This window comes from Bison bison, unplaced genomic scaffold (assembly GCF_000754665.1).
Source record: "Bison bison bison isolate TAMUID 2011002044 unplaced genomic scaffold, Bison_UMD1.0 scf7180017864177, whole genome shotgun sequence".
NCBI classification, from domain to species: domain Eukaryota; kingdom Metazoa; phylum Chordata; class Mammalia; order Artiodactyla; family Bovidae; genus Bison; species Bison bison.
The window spans coordinates 1,956,941-1,977,787 of record NW_011494749.1 but is presented as its reverse complement, the minus strand read 5'-3'; the positions used below and the strand labels follow the sequence as shown (position 1 = coordinate 1,977,787).

Below are 20,847 nucleotides of genomic sequence, written 5' to 3'. Positions count from 1 at the left end.
TTTTTAAATTACTTTTAAAGAGAGTTTTTAGAGCAGTAAAATTGTTTTCTGTTTTCCTAGGAAGATTGAACTGGAAACAATATCAGTCAAGGCTTCTTCAAAATAAAAATTGGTAATTTTAAATGCCTAAGTATAGTGAAGTGTTTACGTAAACTCATTACAAACTTAAAGCCCACAGAGCAGTGTTGTGTCTCATTGTTCTTCAGGCATATCTGTTCACTCTTAAGTTGGAATATTTTGTTCCCTTACTCTGAAAAGGAATTATAATTTGTTCCTTCACTTGGCATCAGCTTTGGCATTTCTTGGCTAAAGAGTAGTTTCATGGTGGCAGCCATAAAAATTGATGAATGAATTACACTCTCAGAAGAAACCTGTAATCTCTGCGTACTGTCCAATTGCAATAAAGTATGTTCCTTATGCACCTTTGAAGTAGAAATGATCAAACCGTGAGCCCAGGGCTTCAAAGTGCCAGTTTCCTGCTGGTTGGCTTTTCATAAACTTGGATATTTACAAATAGAAGCTATTTCTCTTACCTGAGTAAAAGGCAGAATTATTAATTAGTTTAGTACCTAGAAATTTCAACCCATAACCCACAAGTTATTTGAAGGAATAGTGGTCTCTTCTCAGGTATTTATTATAATGCTTCAAGATTAAAAGGAACTGTCATTATGACTCCTGCTATTGAATTTAGTGGAACTTTTCCCATCTGAATAATTAAGAACAAAACTTACTGCTCATTTGTCCCATTCAGTTCCATGAAATTAAGGTAGTGATTTTATTTTTCTAATTTTGTCCCATTCTTTTCACTCCAACCATTTCTTCCTGCACTGCATTTCAGCTACATAATTCTTACTAAAACAGCATCTGTCATGTTTGAGACATTTTATATTTGTTCATTTGTCCATTCTGTAAATATTTATTTAGTGCCTGATCTGAGCCAGGCAGTCTCAACTCTGAGCTCCTCCAACTAACTGTGCCTGCTGTCTGTAACCTGCTCCTGTCCTTTATCTGTCCTTTAGTTGTCCTTCCTTAGTTCCCAGTCTTTGCTTTGTACTCCGTATCTCACCCTGCTCTTAGAAGAGGGTCTGATGAGAGTCACTTAGTATGTAGTTGGATATAAATCATTGTTTTACCTATCAAGAGGCCTTTTACATTTTGACTTTTCCTATAAATGTGATTGAAAAACTGCTTTTCAGAGAACTTAAGCGGTTGCCTATGCTGGTGTTGGGGTTATTGGAGAGGTACAGTGCCCCCTGCTGGTCCCTTTGAAATCTCACCAAATGAATGGCCTGCCTTTCCCTCCTACCGTCATACTATCCATGCTTCTTCTACCTCCATGGCAGTGCAGCTGTCACTCCTCCTGCGTGAACTGCCTGTAATTCACCCTCAATGTGCAGCTCAACCCATATTCTACTGATACATCCTCCCTAAAGGTTTTTCTATGCCTATTCATTTTTATGCTATTCAATTTCTGTGCTATTCATTTTCCTTGAGTTCCTCCTACTATACGTAGTCACCATCGATGAGATTAGCACTTAATTGTGCTTTATTTTCTTAATATAAATTTGTTTTAATTGGAGGCTAATTACTTTACAATATTGTATTGGTTTTGCCATACATCAACATGAATCCTGTGCTTTGTTTTAATTAGCTCATTTCCTTTTCCCTGGCTCTAGTGTAATTTTCAAAAACACTGATCATCTTGTCATTTTCTATTTGGACAGCGCCTCTCAAAGAGCACCCTTGGTATTTGGTGAATACCTAAATAGAAATGAGAACATGCCTAGGCCCATACGTATAAGTATATTGCATCTAGTAACATTTTGCAAAATGAATTCATCCTTCATTAGAAAAGGGTAACATGTCCAGCTTTAGGGCATTATTTAAAATTTCTTTTTAAAAGGAGAAAAAAGTCAGCAACCATTTTTTTTTTCTATAAATGCTAATGTCTGAGGAAAATTTTGATTTTTTACTTCCTAACAGGTGGTTTGTTCTGGATGCAGAAACCAGAGATCTAGTTTCTATCCACACAGACGGAAATGAGCAGCTCTCGGTGATGCGCTACTCAATAGGTAGGCAGATTTACTCCCACTCCAGGGGGCATTTACGGCTTTTCTCAGTAATTGCATATTTTCACGTCCAATAATGCTGACTACTTTTTTCTCTGCTCTCTAAAGTTGCTAAGTATTGAATATGTTACCCCAACAGTAGGTTTAATTCTGCTGTAGGAAACTGCAAAAGATCTGCTAAAGTTAAACAGTATTCTAAATCATCAAGCAAACATAAATTTAGAACAAACTGTTAAAACTGCATTTGCAGTTGAAAGCAGAATACAGAGCAATCAAATACCTTTTTTTTTTTTTGAACTCCACCTACTTAGAATTTTGAATAGGTATTAGGCTGAATGTTAATAAATTTAGCAATCTTTTCTTTGTATATAAGAGGATATAAAACAAATTATAATAATATTCAAAGAATACAAATTTTATAGGCCCTTCAAGTTCTTTAAAAAATCTCTCTAGTTTGCTTTTCACTGTTTACATAGGAATGATTGGTTTGTTAATTAGATAAAATACCCAGCAACTCGTTACAAGAATGTGATCAATTCATTTAGCTACTTTGAATAATTCTTTTCTATTTTATTCAGAATATTTATTAAGTTTCCAACACCTTTTTCCCTGTATTAATATGGTTTTAATCCACACAGTTCAAGTGACATTTTCTTGTATTCAGAAATATATTCCAGTAGTTGTTGGATCAGTGTGAAATCGAAATGATCTTTTTGATGGCTTCTAAGTCATTTCAAAGGAAGCTGAGAATGCTCTTCTCTCTGTTGAACAAGGAAGGAAAAGTATTTGCTTTGAGGTATAAGCTTGGCAAGAGTTATTCTGAAGAAGAAAAGTTTACCTTTTCTGTTTTAGTTTGGCTTTTTTCAGTGCTATAATAGCAAATAACTGCTCAAATGTAGCATTTAAAACCCCAAGATCAAATGAACTTTATTGACCGTCTGTTATGTGATTACAGTGGAGGAGACGATAGAAGAGAACATGGTCCCTTCCCAAGAGAACCTACCCCATAACTGGAGAGATCACATGTCCTCGGTTGAAATGAACAGTTGTACACTCAGCTTGCTATATGAACCCTGTATACTTAAACCTATAAAACCAGGTTAACCTCCTTGGGCCTAGTCTGTAGCTAACTAGAAGGAGGTGAAGCTGAGGTCCGAGTCCAAGGCCCATGGAGCATTTCCTAGAAGGGATTGTGCACTTGACTAGATGACCATTTGGTTTCAAGTATGTTTAGTGATGGAAGAAGTCATTCATTAAATACCAAATAATAATTAATTTGATGAGATTTAACATTTGTAAAATGTCATTTGGTATCGGTCCAGTAAAGTGATGGTAAATAAACCTGTCATTGTATTTCTCTGTTCGACATTTTTTTCCTGTTTCATTCTAGATGGCACCCTCCTGGCTGTAGGATCTCATGACAACTTCATTTACCTCTATGCCGTCTCAGAAAATGGAAGAAAGTATAGCAGACATGGAAAGTGCACTGTAAGTAGTGAAGGGAAATAAATTGACCTATAAAATTGTTGGAAAATTTCACTTCGTAAAAAGAGTTAAATGTTTGCATTGATGTATCACCTTTAAACTTAGCAGATTGAAACTTTGGTCTCTATCTTTGAAAATTGACATTACCTGACAGCAGAATTTTGCAGTGCCCTTGAAGTTCTAGAAAGATTTCTTCTTTGATGAAAGTTTAATACTTGTCTCTCTCTGACTGCTAGTTTTAATGCAGTTTCTGATATCAAAGCTATTTCCTTAGGAAATCCTTAGAAAATAATGCTTCTTTAAGATGAAGTGAGTCAGGAATGGAAGGGTATCTCTCAGGTTTTAAGTTCAGTGTCCCATGATCCTACCCATCCTCGACACTGTAGTTTCATTTTCTTGTGACCTCTGTAGCACTAAACAGAACATAATTTATATGAAGAATAGAAGCATACTTTCTTTAGTTTATTGCATTTCTGATTGATTAGTTTTATCATTGTAAGATGAAATTTAGGTTCAGTTACAGACATACTGAGTATGTATCTTATCGCAGGCAGTTTGCTAACTCAGGAAGCGTTCCAGGCACTGGGAATACGCCTAAGATTTGTTCATTGTCCTCTAAAAGTACATATTCAAACTGAGGACAGAACAAAAAAGGCAGGAGGTGTAGCGTAGTGCTTATGGGGATAAACTTTGGATTGAACTACCTGGATTTTAACTCTCATTTCACTACTCAAGTGTGACCTTGGGCAAGTTATTTAAAACCTTCTACTTCAGTTTTCTCATTTATAAAGTGAATTTAGTAGTGCTTTCTACTTCACTGGATTGAAACAAGGCATATAAAATACTTATAATAGTGTTTGGCAAATGTACTCAATATATGTTAACTATGGTTTTTATAGAAAATGAGGTGGTTTGGTATCATGTTAGCAGTCAATTTAGGATTACCAAATTACTTGATGAGTTAGTAGGACAGATTCTTCAACAGTCTTTACCACAGAAGAGTTTTAGGGTAATGAATAAAAGAATGAGTTTTTAAAAGCAAATACATAAGTAAAACCCAGGCCATTTACTATTCAGAGAAGAGACTTACTGCCTTTTTTGGTTTATTTTCTTTTTTCTTGAGGAGGGAGCATATTTTGTACCATGTGCCAAAACCAGGCAATAAACTGATCTATAAGCAATCTTGTAATTTTATAATTTACCCAAAATATTTTTATTGACTTCGACAAAAATTATGAATCGATATCCACTAATTTATTTAAATTATGTCTTTTAATCAATTTATTATCTTAATAGTTGGGATATGGAATAGTAATCGTGTATCATTGTATATAGCATGATCAAATGTTCCACTGAAAGGGATTTGCAGACTACTTAAGTTTACCCTACCAGGCACCAGAATTTTCTTAATTATTTTTTACCCCAGCCTGTTTTTAAAAGTCCGTGTCTTAATAAGTAGAGTATTATTAAATATAATGTAATCTTGTGGAATCATAAAATTCTACAGTAGCACGTTAGCTCAGACCTCATTTTACAGACCAAGAGCCTGAGTTTCAGTCTTCAGAGAAGGTAAGTGGCTTGTCCTGATCGCATCTTGACATAGTGGCTGATCTGGGGCCTGAACCCTGTTCTCCTGACTCTTAGTAGAGCAGACTTCTCGAGGTACAAAAATGCCTCAGATCTGTTTATGTGTGTGTTAGTGTGCTGTGCTCTTACAGCTCAGCACCTGATGCAGAAAGAACAGCGTGTGACCCTGGCAGTGAGATGACCTTGGAAGTGTTGAGAAGTGGCAGGTTTATCAATTGCATGACACTGATTTAGCCTTCTCCAGTTAGACAGCTTATATCTTCAGAGCATATGAAAGTATTATGTTGAAATATCTTTAAGAACTGTGGAATTTTATGATACTTTTTGAGGCTATAATGAAAGGCTCAACTACTCTGCTTTTCTAATTATCTTCTGTTCTGTGCTTTGCTTCCAGCTCTCACTTCTCCTTGCTGTCTGCTTCCACCAGCTGGTCTTATAACCTCATGTCTGCTTTTATCTGTTGTCTGCTATGATATAGGACAGAGAAAAGGTTGGGCTAATGCTGCCTGGCCACTTTCTAGGTTGCAACTTTAGGCAAGTTAATTTCTGAATCTTAATTCTTAAAATTGGAGATTATAATAGTTGCTACTTTTATAGGATTGCTGTAAAGGTTTTAAATGTGGCAACTGGACCTACTCTTGAAGTTCCAAACACAAATGCTGTTTTCTATTTTGTTTCCAGTATTTCCTGTTGTTACTAGTTAACATTTAAGTGACCCTATAGCTTCAGAAACATACTGGGCTTAGAACTTTAGGAAGTGTCCCTCTACTAAATTATAAGCAAGCAGCTGAAACTGTCCCTGAGTGCCAACATAGTAGCTTTCTGTTTGACTCAAATTCCCGCATGCCTTTTAACACTGCTACTCCAAGATTTGAGCCCAGGAGAGAGAGTGTGTATTCAAGTTGCAGTGATGTACTAAAAAAGCATTACAAATAGGTAAGAATTGCTGGTAAATGTTTCTTTTTTGGTCAGGATTTTGGTAAATGAAAATATATATACAAAGAGAAGAGTAAAAGACTTTTAAACTGTCTACCTGGAAATCACCAAGAAAATTACCCATAACACTAATGCTGTATATATTTCAATATTACTGTAACAGGAATTCTATTGCAATCATTTGTGGCTTAAACAAATGGGGGTTATGTTCTCATTTAAAAGAAGTCACCGTGGACTCAGGATTCTTCTTTCTATTCCCATCATCCTCAGTATGGTGCTGCTGGAATTCCAGTCATCATATCCTGGTTCCAGGAAGAATCAGAGCAAGGGGAAAAAAGACATTCTTCCTCCTAAGTCAGTTCTAAAGTTTCCCTAGTAGCCCCACACAGTGACTTCTGCCACCCATAACTGCAAAAGAGGTTAGCAAATACAGGGTTTTAGCTGGGCACTGAAAAGGAGAGATAGTGGAATGGATAAATATACTTTACATATCTACACTCTGAAGATTGAGTTAGAAAGGCTGATCCTCTGGAAATTCACTTTCTCTCAAACCAGCAAAGCACATCAAAAATGTAATGGGGAAAAAAATCCTAATTGCAATAATAACAAAAACTGTAGATGCTTTGAGAATAGACTTAGCAAAAAAAGCACAGGAAGCTATGTGAAACATGGCTGAAATACAAACTAAGAACTGAAAAATAGACATAACGTATTTCTGGAAGAAAAGACTTGACAAAATACTGTTCTCTCCAAATTAGTCTCTAAATTTGATGCGCTCTTACTTAAATTTTCATGATATTTATGAGCTTGATAAAATGGTTCTAAAGTTCATCTGAGATTTTCCACATTATAAAACTATCACAGTTGGCTGGGAATAGGTAGATAGACTAATGGAACAGAGAAGAGAGTCCAAAAACAGATCTCCGTTCACATGGAAATTTACTAGAATAATATAAGAGGTATTTCAAATCAGTAGAGAAACAGTGGGCTCTTCTCAGCCTGCACTGTCCAGCGTCGCAGCTACCAACCACAGCTTTATGAAAGTGACTACAGTTCCGTCCCCTGGGAGCACGGGCCACATTTTGAGTACTCGGGAGCCGCAGGTGCTGGCTGCTGCTGCATTGGACTGCACAGTACACACGTTTTCATCACTGCAGAAAGAAAGGTCCGTTGGATGTCACTGCCCTGGATAGTGAGGGGGCACCTGCTAAGTTGCTTCAGTCGTGTCTTGACTCTTTGCAACCCTATGGACTGTAGCCTGCCAAATTCCTTTGTCTGTGGAATTGTCCAGGCAAGAGTACTGGAGTGGGTTGCCTCCAGGGGATCTTCCCCACCCAGGGGAACCTGTGTCTCTTATGTCTCCTGAATTGGTAGGAAGGTTCTTTACCACCAGTCAGGACCTGTTAAATAATAGAAAATGGATTATTTGGGGAGTGTCATTGGGCTCGCTGAGAATCAGATCCCTCAACACTTGGCACCTGTTGAAAAACTGCCACGAGCTTTTCGAATATCCAAACCAAGAAAGCCCCCTGTTACAAATCTGCTTCATTGTCAGACTTGCCATGGCACCCTACCCCCCAGCATCCACCTGGACACCTACTTAGGAAAAATTTAATGCCCTGTGAACTCAAGGCCTCGGTACTTTTTTTGAAAACTCGTCAGGTGATATTAATCTACAGCCAGGGTTGCAAAGCACTGATGTAGGTGATGACATTCTGTGTGATTAACAAAAGATTTAGCTGAAATATTTCAGACTTTTCCAGAGTGTACTGTCAGGCACCATCACTTGCGGTGGTTACTGTGGTTACACCATTCAGCTGCTTAAAGGCGCTAGTGAACATACCAGCTTAGAAGACTCTTGTTTCTCTTCTGGGAGGTATACTTATTTGCTCCCAACCATGTCTTGCCTATGGGGGGACATTTGAGGGGGTCTTCCCCCAATGTATGTATGCATGTATCTTTAATGGCCTGTGAATTAGATGAGACAAGGACACTCTGAAGTGGAATCTGGGAAGGCAGCATCATAGATTCCTAGCTGAAAGTCGCATCTCATCTTTGCTTCTTTATTGGACTCCATATCAGGGGAAAAAAAATACTTTGTTTTCTAGTATGAATTGATAGCTTTCTAAATTTGGGGGCTTTTCCTACTCAAGTTCTTTCTGAAAATACTTGATATTTAGATTTTTTTTACCATCTAAATACATCGTGTCCAACACAGATGTGAATTAAATGAATGTTATGTATCCATACAATGCTTTTGATTCTTTTCTAAGTAATACTATTAAAGTCTCTTCAGAGAGATTCAAACAGTATTTTTAAGCACTATGTTAGGAGGAATGCTTCCTGGAGGACAGTACTTTGCCGTGATTGGTTAAATCCTTCATTCACGTAGTGCCAGTGTTCTCATCTTAGAAGCTTGGCCTCTCTGGATGCCAGCCAGGCACCAGATTGATGAACCCTGTGAAGAAGATCTGTGTGACCCCGTCCTCCTGGGCCATATTCAGAAAATATCCACAAACCGTATATATCTTACTGGCATTGATTTCTTGTAAAGTTGGGAGGTCTCCCACATGCCTAGCAAGTAATTCCTAACCTGTTTGTTGACATACCACCTAACCTCCAGTGACTTCAGGAAGCTTCATGGTTCCCAAATTCACGTAAATTCATTTAGATGTATAAATTTGGGTATTTTCCATACAGCACTGTGGTGGATTATAGTGCCAGGGAGGTTAAGACATGTCACTGAACTGCTGAAGGCTCCTGGAATAATTAAAATACTCTGTGTAAGTCATTAAAAAGTATTTTGAATTTATTAACTTTTTTTTTTTAATTTCTTTTTGGCTGTGCTGGGTCTTCGTTGCTGCATGGGCTTTCCTCTAATTGTGGCTGCCGGGTGCTGTTCTCTGTTGCAGTGCTCGGGCTTCTCGCTGCAGTGGCTTCTCTTGTGGAGCACAGGGTCTAGGCCACATAGGCTTCAGTAATTGAGATTCCCAGGTTCTAGAGCACAGGCTCAGTAGTTGCGGCGCATGGGTTTAGTTGCTCCGAGGCATGTGGGTCTTCCAAGATCAGGGGTTGAACCCATGACTCCTGCATTGCCAGGTAGATTCTTTACCACTGTGCCACCAGGGAAGCCCCTGAATTTATTAACTTTAAAAATAAAAACCATGTGAGCAGAAAGCTAGTAATGCAAAAAGTACAATCAAAATTATCAATAAGTTTTAATACAGAGCATAGGAGATAAGTGATTTTGAGTCTCTGTTGGCTTTACTGTAAACTGTAAGACCTTTGTGATTTATCTGCAGTAGTTTATTGAAAATCATCAAATGCTCACATGTGAAGCCAGCATAATATGGCACTTCAGTAATTTTTTTATTTGAATTCCCAGTGTTAGTAAAACCTAAGCAGAAAAAGATCCATCTTTTTGTATAGTCAGATAGATGATTAATTATTGGATCCAGTTGATCAGAGGTAGTGTGCTATTGGGGAACTTTTCCCCCAGCATCTTCTTTGGAGATAGGGGTTTTTTTAGATCTCCACATGCCATGGGTACTCAAGAAACAGACCAGGAAAATTGTACTCTTCTTGTATACAACCTGGAACCAAGATTTCATTCTCAAAAATGAAGTCACTCTAATTAGGGCCACTAGTGACTTGAAATAAGGCCCGAGGTTGTAGTGTCTGTTTCAGCGCCTTCCGAGACTGTCTTCCCTGGAAGTGTAGCGCTGGTAGTGCTCGGGGATGGCATCCAGGTGGAGGCACCAGCAGGATACTCCCAGGTTCCGAGTGCTTACCCTTCCCACTGTGGTCAGTTCTCTTCAGTCCCACAGTTCTGGCTCACAACCAAAGACCTGCTCCAAACCATAAGCCTCATTTGGTTCCAGAGGCTGTGATACTGCTCTACTCCAGGAATTCCCAGTGAATGGCTACCGAGAAGACAGTCTTGATTAACTGTGAGACTACTTATCATTCATTCAGAACTCTAAACACATTCTAATGATTGATGTGTTACTTTCTAGGGACATTCCAGCTATATCACACACCTTGACTGGTCCCCAGACAACAAGTATATCATGTCTAACTCGGGAGACTATGAGATCCTGTACTGTAAGTATGAATGCTCACATACAGCTGAGGTGTGTCTGTCAGGGGGTAGTAAAGAGCAGGCTCCATGAAGTCTGAAATGTGCAGCGCTGCACAGTGGCCCCTCTAACCTGACAAAGCACGTGCTGCTCAAAGCTGACCAAGGACTGAGAATCTCAAAGAAAGTAATCAGTTCATTCAAATGTCATGAGAAATTACTCAGGGAGACTGATCCTGCTCTGGATGGTTCTGTATTTAACAGCTCTTCCTGGAGACAGGAAGGAGTATAATGGATGGGCATTTATGCTTTTTAAAGAAAAAAGAATAACTTCGGTGGGAAAGTTTACAGTTCTGTGTCTGCGTGCATGTTCATTGCATCCAACTCTTTGCAACCCCCATGAACTGTAGCCTGCCAGGCTCCTCTGTTCCTGGAGTTTTCCAGGCAAGAATACTGGAGTGGTTTGCCGTTGCCTACTCCAGGGGATCTTACTGACCCAGGGATCTAAAACCATGGTAAACACTTTCTTTTCCTTTCAGCTCTGTCTTAATATGTTTGAGTGTATGGATTATAAATACAAGTAAACATGGCTAGTTTGAATCAAGATGCATTTTCAAATCCATTTGTACACAAGCACTATGAATATACTTCCTGTTTCTAAATTTAAAGGGGACATTGAACATGGCTGCAAACTAATGAGGAATCGATCAGAATGTAAGGACATCAATTGGACGACATACACCTGTGTGCTAGGCTTCCAAGTCTTTGGTAAGGATGTTGCACTTGATGGGAAAAGTCGGTCTTGTGTGGTTTTTATGTGTAATACTTAAATTTCTAAATGAAAGATAGTCTGCATGTATTCTTTTATTTCTTATTGAAGTACAGTTGAATTACAATGTTAATTTCCGCTGTCTAGCAGAGTGACTCAGTTATTCATACACGTACATTCTCTTTCATATTCTTTTCCGCTGTGGTTTGTTCCAGGGTATTAATACAGTTCCCCACGCTGCACAGTAGGGCCTTGTTTATCCATTCTGTACGCGCCAGTTTGCATCGGCTAACTCCATGCTGCCAGTCCCGCCCTCTCACACCCTGCCCCCTTGGCAACCACGACTGTTCTGTGTGTCTCTGATTCTGTTTCATAGACAGGTTCAATTTGTCATATTTTAGATTCCACATATAAGATATCATAATAGCGTGTGTCTCTCTCTGACTTCCTTCATTTAGTACTACATGTGTTCTTTCGTGTTAACTGCTATTAATGTCCAATTCAGAGAAGTTAAATACATTAGGACTGAACCAATACAAGGTTTGTTCTCTACAGAATCCATTGGTCCCTAATAAATATAAGACAATTAAAAAGGAAAGGCATTTACATAATATTATGGATTGCCTTTCACGTTTTTTCCTCCAGGTGAAAATTGAAGCTTTCAAATTAGTAAAAATCATTTTCAAAATAACAGCTTTATCATCACATACCATGTACCACGTGTACAATTTGGTTATTTCAGCATATTCACCAGATTGTGCAGCCATCATCACTGTTGAATTTTAGACCATTTTCATCACCCAGAAAGAAATTCTCTGCCCGTGAGCACTCACTCCCCTACCTCACCCTTCCACAACCTCCCAGCAACCACTGATCTCCTTTTTATAATGATTCTCATACTCAGGACAGTTCATATAAATGGAATCATACAATATGTGATGCATAAAACTGGCTTTTCCCTTTAGCACAAGGTGTTCGGGGTCTGTGTGGTAGTGTGCATCGGTGCTTCGCTGTGGCTGAACACCCCCGTCGTGCGCAGCTGTTCCGCACTATTCATCATCAGTTGAGGGACGCTGAGGTCGATTATAAATAATGCTGGCATGAACAGTAACGTACAAGCTGTAGTGTAGACGTGTTTTCATTCTCTTGGGTGTATACCTACGAGTGGATTTGCAGGGTCGGATGGTAATTCTGTGTTAACCTTTTGAGGAACTGCTGGACTGCTTCCCACAGTGGCCGCACCATTTTCCCTCCTGCCAGCAGCGCAACAGGGTTCTTTCTCTGTGTGGCTGTCGGGAGCTGGTTGTTCCTTTGCATGTGGGTGTCCAGCTTTCCCACTACCATTGGTTGACATATGAAGGCATTCTCAGTAGATGTTATTTAAAGATAAAACGTGGAGATCATTCCTAATACAATATTTTGAACATTTCTAGAAATCTGTCCTTTGACAATTTTCTCAGTCTTTGCAAGACTGTAGGATTCCTTCTGAGAAAGTTAGGATTAAAAAGAGATGGTATCCTCTGTAATTAGAATACTTAAATGGATATGGCACCAGTACCTAAAGCAGTACCCAAAATAGGAGGGTTTTTCCCTTATCAGTGTATCTCTGCCTTCTGAGAGCTGGACTCTCTCCACCCTGGTGGTAGATCTGAACGTTTCTTTATGCAGTGTGCATTAGAAAAAATAATCCATTATAGGTACTTGTTCTAAACTAACTGCTATAGAGATGTAGAAGCCAACTAAGTAAGCTTGGAAGAAATTAAAATAATCCTGACTAGTCCGTAAACAAATTCATTATTCTGGGTGAAGCTGAAGCAGTGGCCAATAGGTAGTAACTTACCTAGTTATTTTAATGAAACAATATTTAATTTACTTATTAAGAGATGTCAATTACCAGTTAACGTATTAACTAGAGACATATTAATACATCTTTTGTTACTCAAATGTTATTGACCAGAGATGTTTCAGTATTCACTTACCTAACAAATCATTGGCCACAGGCATTAGTTTCTGCAAAAATTACCTGGTCAATAATGTGTTAAGTGTTTTGTCTTTACCAAAATTAACCCCCCTCAAAAAAAAAACTGTTCTCTAGAGCAGTATTGAACTAGAGGAGGCCAGCTTCTCAACTCGTACATACTATTTTTAGTCTAGTAGGGATTTGTGCTGATCGTGTTGAGCATCACCAGTGCCTCAGGATGACTCAGAATAGTTAAATTTGCTGTGTCGGCTTTTGGGCGTAAATCATGGTTCCAGGGAAACTCTGTGGATAGCGTGACAGACTAGTGGGGTATGACCTATGCATTTCCATTAAGGAAGAAAAAGTTTGGTTTTTGTTTTTTTTTTAAAGTGCCTGCCTGAAAAGGAGCAGTGAAAAAGTATGTAAATTTGCAACTGCCCAGAGTCCACGTTGCAGAATTAGTGCCCACGTTGTTTCTGCACTCTGGTACAGAAGTAACTAAGAATTTCCCCTCCAGCTAGAAACTTTGAGGAGCTTATTGTCCAGTTGAGACAAGCTATATTTATTAGCCCCACCTCCTGGTTACTAGTGTACTTTGAGTCTTAAAGTCTTAAATTTTCAATCTTGAGGTTATTTCAGTTTAATTATTATTAGTTAGATTTCAGAAAAAATTTCATTTGAATGAAGTATTGAGGCACTAAGAAATCCATAAGGGAAATTTAGCAGCTAAGAGTCTGAACACAGATGAAAATTAATAAGTTTCTAAAATAAACATATGTAGCGTGGCACTTGTATTTTTCAGACTAATTTTTCTAACACTGCACCCCCCGCCCCCCCACCATGTTTCCATATCAAAGGTGTCTGGCCAGAAGGATCTGATGGGACAGATATCAACGCGCTGGTACGATCCCACAACAGAAAGGTGATCGCTGTTGCTGATGACTTTTGCAAAGTCCATCTGTTTCAGTATCCCTGCTCCAAAGCAAAGGTAAAACCAACTTTATAAAGACTAGTGTTATATTTAGGGCCCTTTGTTTGGGGGATAATGTTGTGTCGATGGTGGGAAAGTATTTGTAGACAGGCTGCTAGTTACTCTCCATGATGCTAGAGTGCACAGGGAGCACGAACAGGGCCATCTGTGAGCGTCCATGCAGGCAGCGCTCGTCCTTTCCTTCATTGTGGTAAAAGAGAAGACACTTGATGACATGTCACTCGTTTGGTTTTTTTTTCATTTTTATATCTTAGCAGTTTTATATTTCTTCTAAACATATTAAAATATTTTATTTTTGATACACGATCAACATTATAAGACTCCTAAACCATCTATAATCCTACCAACCTAGTAAATTGTCCCCTTGTCATCTCAGTAGAATAGTCACTAAACTCTTAACAAGTATACCAACCTGACATCAGAAGAGACATTTTTTAAACACAGTCTAAAAGCACAGCTGTCCAGTTACTTTGTTTCCCACATGCTCTGCTGCTGCTAAGTCGCTTCAGTCGTGTCTGACTCTGTGTGACCCCATAGGCAGCAGCCCACCAGGCTCCCCTGTCCCCGGGATTCTCCAGGCAAGAACACTGGAGTGGGTTGCCATTTCCTTCTCCAATGCATGGAAGTGAAAAGTGAAAGTCGCTCAGTTGGTCTGACTGTGTGACCCCATAGATGACAGCCCACCAGGCTCCTCCGTCCATGGGATTCTCCAGTCACACATAATAGGTATTAAAAGGAAATTGCTGCTAGCTTTATTCTTCAGTCAATGATTTGTGGTTTTTTAGCTTGTTTCACAAGCTGAATTGACCTTCCTAACCTAGTCTCCCCCATTGCTGTAAGTAGGCATGTAGGGAATGAATTTAATTTTGCTGTCTGATTTATTTCACGTAGGCTCCCAGTCACAAGTACAGTGCCCACAGCAGCCATGTCACCAATGTCAGTTTTACTCATAATGACAGTCACCTGATTTCAACTGGTGGAAAAGACATGAGCATCATTCAGTGGAAACTTGTGGAAAAGTTACCTTTGCCTCAAAATGAGACTCTAGCGGATCCTACACTCACCAAAGCCCCTCCCTCTTCCATCGAGAGTGTGGTGCAGTCTGATACCCCCACTCCGCCTCCTTCCCAGCCCTTAAATGAGACAGCTGAAGAAGAAAGTCGGATAAGCAGTTCTCCCACACTTCTGGAGAACAGCTTGGAACAGACCGTGGAGCCCAGCGAAGACCACAGTGAGGATCAGAGTGAGGGGGGCAGCGAAGACCTCGGTGAGCCTGTTTATGAAGAGCTAGCCAATGAGCTAAGCGAGGAGCAGAGCAAAGCCGCCCTTCCCGGGGACCAGCAAGACCCCTCATCCCTGTCCTAACACCAGGACTTCAGTGCGATTCACTTTTTCCTTCAACTGCATGTGGTCTTGTGATAGCAGAGTTCAGATAACATGCCGAGAAGTGATGAAGAATCACTATTGATGGAGTTTTGGTTTCCACGTAATCTGTTTTCAACAATCTCATCTTCCGTCTCTTAAATGCAGTCAACCTAAAGGTTCGGTTTGACGTGTGTTGAAAATTAACCAAACTTAATAGTAGGAAAAGACTGAAACATTGATTATGTCTCAGAAATTACTGTGTATGTGAGTAGTATGATGTAAATACTGGAAACAAAAACAGCAGTTGTATAGATTTAAAAATAAACCCCTCGTTATCTGAACAGGTTTCTTCAGGAACAGCCAGAGGCATCACAGACACTGTCGCTCATCTGTTCATCTACTGGCTCAGACTGTGCTTTTTTTTTTTCCTGATGCTGAAAATCAGAAAAACAAAAACCAAAAAAAACTCTCACTGAGACCCTCCCACCCCAGATATCTAGTGGAAATTTTTAGTTAACGAAAACTTCAGTATCGCTCTGAGCAGGGGTATGGCCTTCCTGAATAATAGCACCGTCTCCTCATGCTGCCAGCAGACGCCCAGACGTGCTTGTTAGTCTGCTATGTAGGTGCTGCCTTTTCTAAGTCAGAGTGAGGAACAGTCCCTGAATCTCCTGTGTGCAGATCTATTTTATCTTAGGATTAAGAAAGCAGTGGTTTGTTAAAGAGCTTTTAATGTATATTAAACCATTGATGCTCAGAAATAATGGATTCCGCCAAGGATCCCTTTACTGGCCTAAACATTTCCAAGTGAATGGAAGAAAAAAAAACCACATGCCTATAAAACGAAACTTGGCTAATTTTAGCTTAGCCTTCATCATAATTTGTTCCCTCAATAACAAATATTAATAGAGTAAGTTTAAATGATTAAATTGGTGCTTGAAATCCATTGGTTTAGTTGTAATTTTTATACAGATTGAGGGATAAAATAACAAATTGCAAATTGTTTTTTACAGAAGTGTGACAGTAGTCACAGTGATTTTTTATAAATTGCATACTTAATAGACTTCCTATATATATGGTGATTTTATCTGGTGGAGTTGCTTTAAGCCTTGCAGTTCTGAGTGACTATCCTCTGCTACTGGGGGCAGTGCATGTATTTCTATGCAGTGGATAGTTTTGGTTTTTTGTTTTTTTTAAGTTTTGTCAGACAATTGTTTTTCTTAAGTATGTGTTTCCTATTTTCAAAATAATTACTGACAAATATGCATTTCCTATATATTTGTTTCTACTTTGATTATAAAAAGACTTATTTTTTAACTTGCTGCATTGTTTGATATCTTTTTGTTGTTGTTAGATCATGTTTAGAAACTTCAGATGAGTTCAGAAGTCTTAAGTATGCAAGTGTTTACGTGATTGTGCCATTCCAAAGTGCTTCAGAACTGTCATTCCCTTCTGTCTTCTCAGGAGTAATACAAGTCAGGTATTTCATCATCTGGTAACATACAGACTCCCGTGAACGCCCAAGGACACTCACCACATTTGTATTCAGATGCTGTATGTAGGGTGTGGGTGTGTGTGAAGGGGTGAGTGGGTGTAGACACTTACTCGGTGTGTCTCTATAAGAAGATACGTGCCACAGTGAAGATACTCAGTGTGTATCTCTGTGTATAGATATATGTTGTGTATATCTCTTTCCTTTTGTTTACAACTGTTCAGAAAAAAAACCTCAAAGCAGTTCTCTTCACAAGAGAGACTCCAAGCAACCCATCATTTTTCAGTATGTTTATACATAATTATCAGAGGGCAGCAGCAGTATCAGGCATATATTTTTGCCTGTTAGCTGTGGTGATTGAATCATCAGGTCAGCATGTGCTAGACCCTGCAAAATAATAGGAGATGAACAAGTAATTCTAGAAGAAGAAAAAAGCATTTTGTAAAGTACCTGGGGGATACCGCTCTCCATGATAAGCAGGGAGTGTATCTGGGGATATCAGTCACCTTTGGGGTTGCTGTGTACAATGAAATTTATATTCGTGATATTTGTGATATCTTGGGTGGTAGTTTCAAAAAGACACTACTAATACGCAGAAAGCGTTCCAGCTCTCTATTGCTGGCAACTACTGTTTAACAGTCAATTAAATCTGTGATTATGGTTGGAAGTGGGTGGGATTATGAAATTGTAGATGTTTTTAGAAAAACTTGTGAATGAAAATGAATCCAAGTGTTTTATGTGAAGATGTTGAGCCATTTCTATCATGCATTCCTGTCTTATGACAGAAAAATTTGAAGATTAAAAAATAAAATAATCAAAATGTTTCATTTGTCTCTCTAAATGTGTCTTGAGTCTTTCTTCCTTTATGCTGCCAGTTTCATCCAGTTATCAGGAGACACGACAGACAGTTCAGAAGGACACATTTATCAGTTGACCACCGCCGCTATGGATACAGCCATTCTGGTGGGGACAGACTCCATCTCATAAAGCTAGAGGAAATTACTTGTGATTTACGCTTCCATTTAATAGGCAATAGCTTCGTTTTAATTTATCTCATGTCTGCACTCACTCACATGTTTACATTGGGTGATCCTAGCTACCTGCCTCCCCAGTGTCTGCCTGCGGGAAGCCCTTGAACTCAGCATCGCGCTTTCTCCATCTCTCCTGGGTTGCTTAGTGGCACGTCCTCTGCACACCGCAACCATAAAGTAGCTGCTGCACATTTTTCTTTACGAAGAATTAAGTATTCCATACATTTCCCAGTTTTACAGTCATGGAAATGATGGGGTTTCCATCATCACCTTATTCATCCGTGGTGACTCTGAATGTATGTTCACAGCCACACACACACACACACACTAACCTGTGAGAGGCGTCCTGGGCCAGCAGTTCCTCTCCACCAGTTCTGAGACACAGTGGCTGGCAGGCAGCAGAACAGACGCACTAAACAATGTGATTTTTCTGACAAGGACAGGTTTCTAGGACAAAGGAGACAGGCTGAAGAGCAGGTATGCTGGCCGTGAGCGGAGCAGAGCTGCTGCCCGAGGAGTCTCTGCAGCCAGAGCCCCTGACGCCCCAGCCTCATAAAGCGCACGGGGTGGGCTGGGGTTTAGGAACAGGCCCACGTTCACTCACCAATGACCTCACGCCAGGACGCCATGCGCTGTAACTCCAAAGCTGGAGCCTCTTCCACTTACACTGGGAGAAAGACATTCTTTAGAAATAGGGAGGAAGAAGCAAAGGATGAGGGTGAAGATTCACAGATTTTGGAAAGGAGATGGGGCAACGTCAGAGGCCCTATGTCATCTCAGTCCGCAGTCCAGCGGGGGATGCTACACGTCTGTCATCATCACAGAAACAGGCTCTGCTGAAGAAGCTGCCTTCATCCAGGATGCCCAGGACTGGCATCTTCAAGGACCTTAGAAAAAGTTTCCAGGCATTTCCCCTGAAAAGTAGATGCAATCCTTTGTAAAGGGCAACTGCTGCTCTCAGAGACTACAGTCATCTTTTACAGAGGAAACCTGGATTTCTACGCCACCCTCATTAATGGATTCCTACAATAACCTCTTATACAAAAAAGGCAAGGGAACTAAAAGAGAAGTAATCCCAAATGGAAGAAGAAAGTTTGGTTCCTATAGACATGTCAGCGTGTTTCATTTCTGAATCCGTGGGTGACGTCCTCAGGAGACCGTAACTTACTGAACACGTGTGATTTTTAATTTTACCAATCCAGAAATATGGAAGAAAAAGATACCACTTACATAGCTCAGAGGACAAAAATTCAAGAAATATGGGAAATAGAACCTGAGTGCTCATGGATTATGACACATCCATATAGAACTAAATGTTATTCAACCACCATAGCTGACACTGTTGTAACATTTTAGAGCTTTCCACCAATTCTTTCAACCATCCTACATTTGATCACCATTTTCCAGGTGAGTAAACTTACAGATGAAAAGCGAGGTCACCCTAATAGTACCAAGTGACTGAACCAAGATTTGAAGGCAGGTCCTCCTGCCTCAGAGTCCCTGGGATAGCTCTGCAGCTGGGCACTATAGGAGATGCTTACTACTGAAGAGTAATATAGTGATTATTAATAACAAGAGAGTGAAATGGGCTAAGCTTCTGATAGGAAGGATTTGAGACCAGTATATCGAAAAATCACAGAAAGCAGTTAGGCTTTGGAACGGTCGACTCTCGGCTCTGAACAATCACAGATGACAGGAACCCCTCCCTGGCACAAGACCCCTCCTGCCACCCCTACAACTGGAGTGGGGGCCAAGCTTCCAGGCCACCCCACAGCACCTCCCGCCAGCGCCTCTCTGCACTGCCTGCCCGCCTTGGCGCCCGAGTCCTCAGTCCCTGAGGTTCCATTTTAAACCTATTTGTGTGGAGACGCTGCTCCCTTATTTTCCAACCTCTGAGCAATTTCTGTTTCACTGAAAAAGAAGCACAGCAGCTTGTTTCTTCACTGGTCAAGTGCTTCTTCCCTTAATCTCCGGCCTCTCCTCTCCCTCAGCAATGTAAACACGCAGTCCTGAAAGCAAATTTCCCTAGGGAGTCACCCAGGGACAGGTGAATATGCGTAGCCACCGGTGCTGACGACTGTGTCAGCAGGATGACGCACGTGCACTTTGCCAGATCTCACTGAGGGAGCTGGAGACAGAGTGCTAGAAGGGGACTTAGGAAAAATAACTATAATAAAAAGCAAAAGCCCACATGCCTAGTCATCCGTTTCATTCCTGGTATTCCTGTAGCTACCAAGCCAGAGTGCGCCCTAGGCAAGGTCAAGGGGTACTCGAGCCCACCCCTCCACAGTGATGCCCGTTCAGCCAGCACGGGGTTGGGCTGACGTGGTGACCTGGTGGAAGCAGGGAAGCCGCATTCTCTTAGCGCATCAGCCATAGAACTTTCTCAATTAACACAACTGTGTAAGTTATGTCCAGGCAGGGCAGGGCCTCTTCCTTCTGCAGACTTTCAGTCTCTGCAATAAAAATATTGTGCTGCTGACACAAAGAGGGAGCAGGTCTGCACCCAGCAAGCTTGTGTGGGACTCGGATCCACAGGCGCATATCAGGTGTACGTACAAACCTCGTACAAAGAACTCGACTGGGCCCAGCGGGGAACCTGGTGACGAGAAAGATACAGGCCCTGCCCTCACGGAGCATGGATCCTGGGAAGCCAATCTGGGAAGTTTACCATCTGTATGCTTCCATTAATAACCCTACTGAAGTGACAATAAAGAACAGACTAGCAGTTGCCAGGGGACTGCAAGGGGGGAGATGTCACCTAGAGGGGCGGCACGGGGGCCCTCTGATGATGAATAGGCTCCATCTCGGTTGTGGGGGTGATGAACCTACACGTAGCACTAAATCGCACTGGGGGAAGCCAATTCAGACCTGTAGTCGGCACGACTGCTGTGCAAGCGAACCCTTCCTGGACTTAACAACATGATGCACTATATATGATGGCACCATTGGGGGGAAGCTAAGGGAAGGGTTCCCTGGACTCTACACTTTCTCTAAGTCTATAGTTACTCCAAAATAAAAAGTTTTCCTGAAGTAATGATATAGAAACTCCCTTCTCTTTATGCTTTTGAAGGAACTATGGAA

General features: G+C 40.5%; 1 protein-coding gene across 4 annotated transcripts in view; it reads left to right on the top strand.

Moving 5' to 3' along the window:
- Nucleotides 1-17,573, top strand: part of EML4 (echinoderm microtubule associated protein like 4) — a 155,463-nt gene extending 137,890 nt beyond the window's left edge. For all 4 annotated transcript variants that reach the window (XM_010842316.1, XM_010842314.1, XM_010842317.1 and 1 more), the window contains 6 exons: nt 1,984-2,072; nt 3,460-3,557; nt 10,094-10,181; nt 10,825-10,923; nt 13,742-13,872; nt 14,767-17,573. In XM_010842316.1, the coding sequence (XP_010840618.1) occupies nt 1,984-2,072; nt 3,460-3,557; nt 10,094-10,181; nt 10,825-10,923; nt 13,742-13,872; nt 14,767-15,240 (979 nt within the window). In that variant the 3' untranslated portion in view covers nt 15,241-17,573. The remainder of the gene's footprint in view (nt 1-1,983; nt 2,073-3,459; nt 3,558-10,093; nt 10,182-10,824; nt 10,924-13,741; nt 13,873-14,766) is intronic.
- The last annotated feature ends 3,274 nt before the right edge of the window (nt 17,574-20,847 follow it).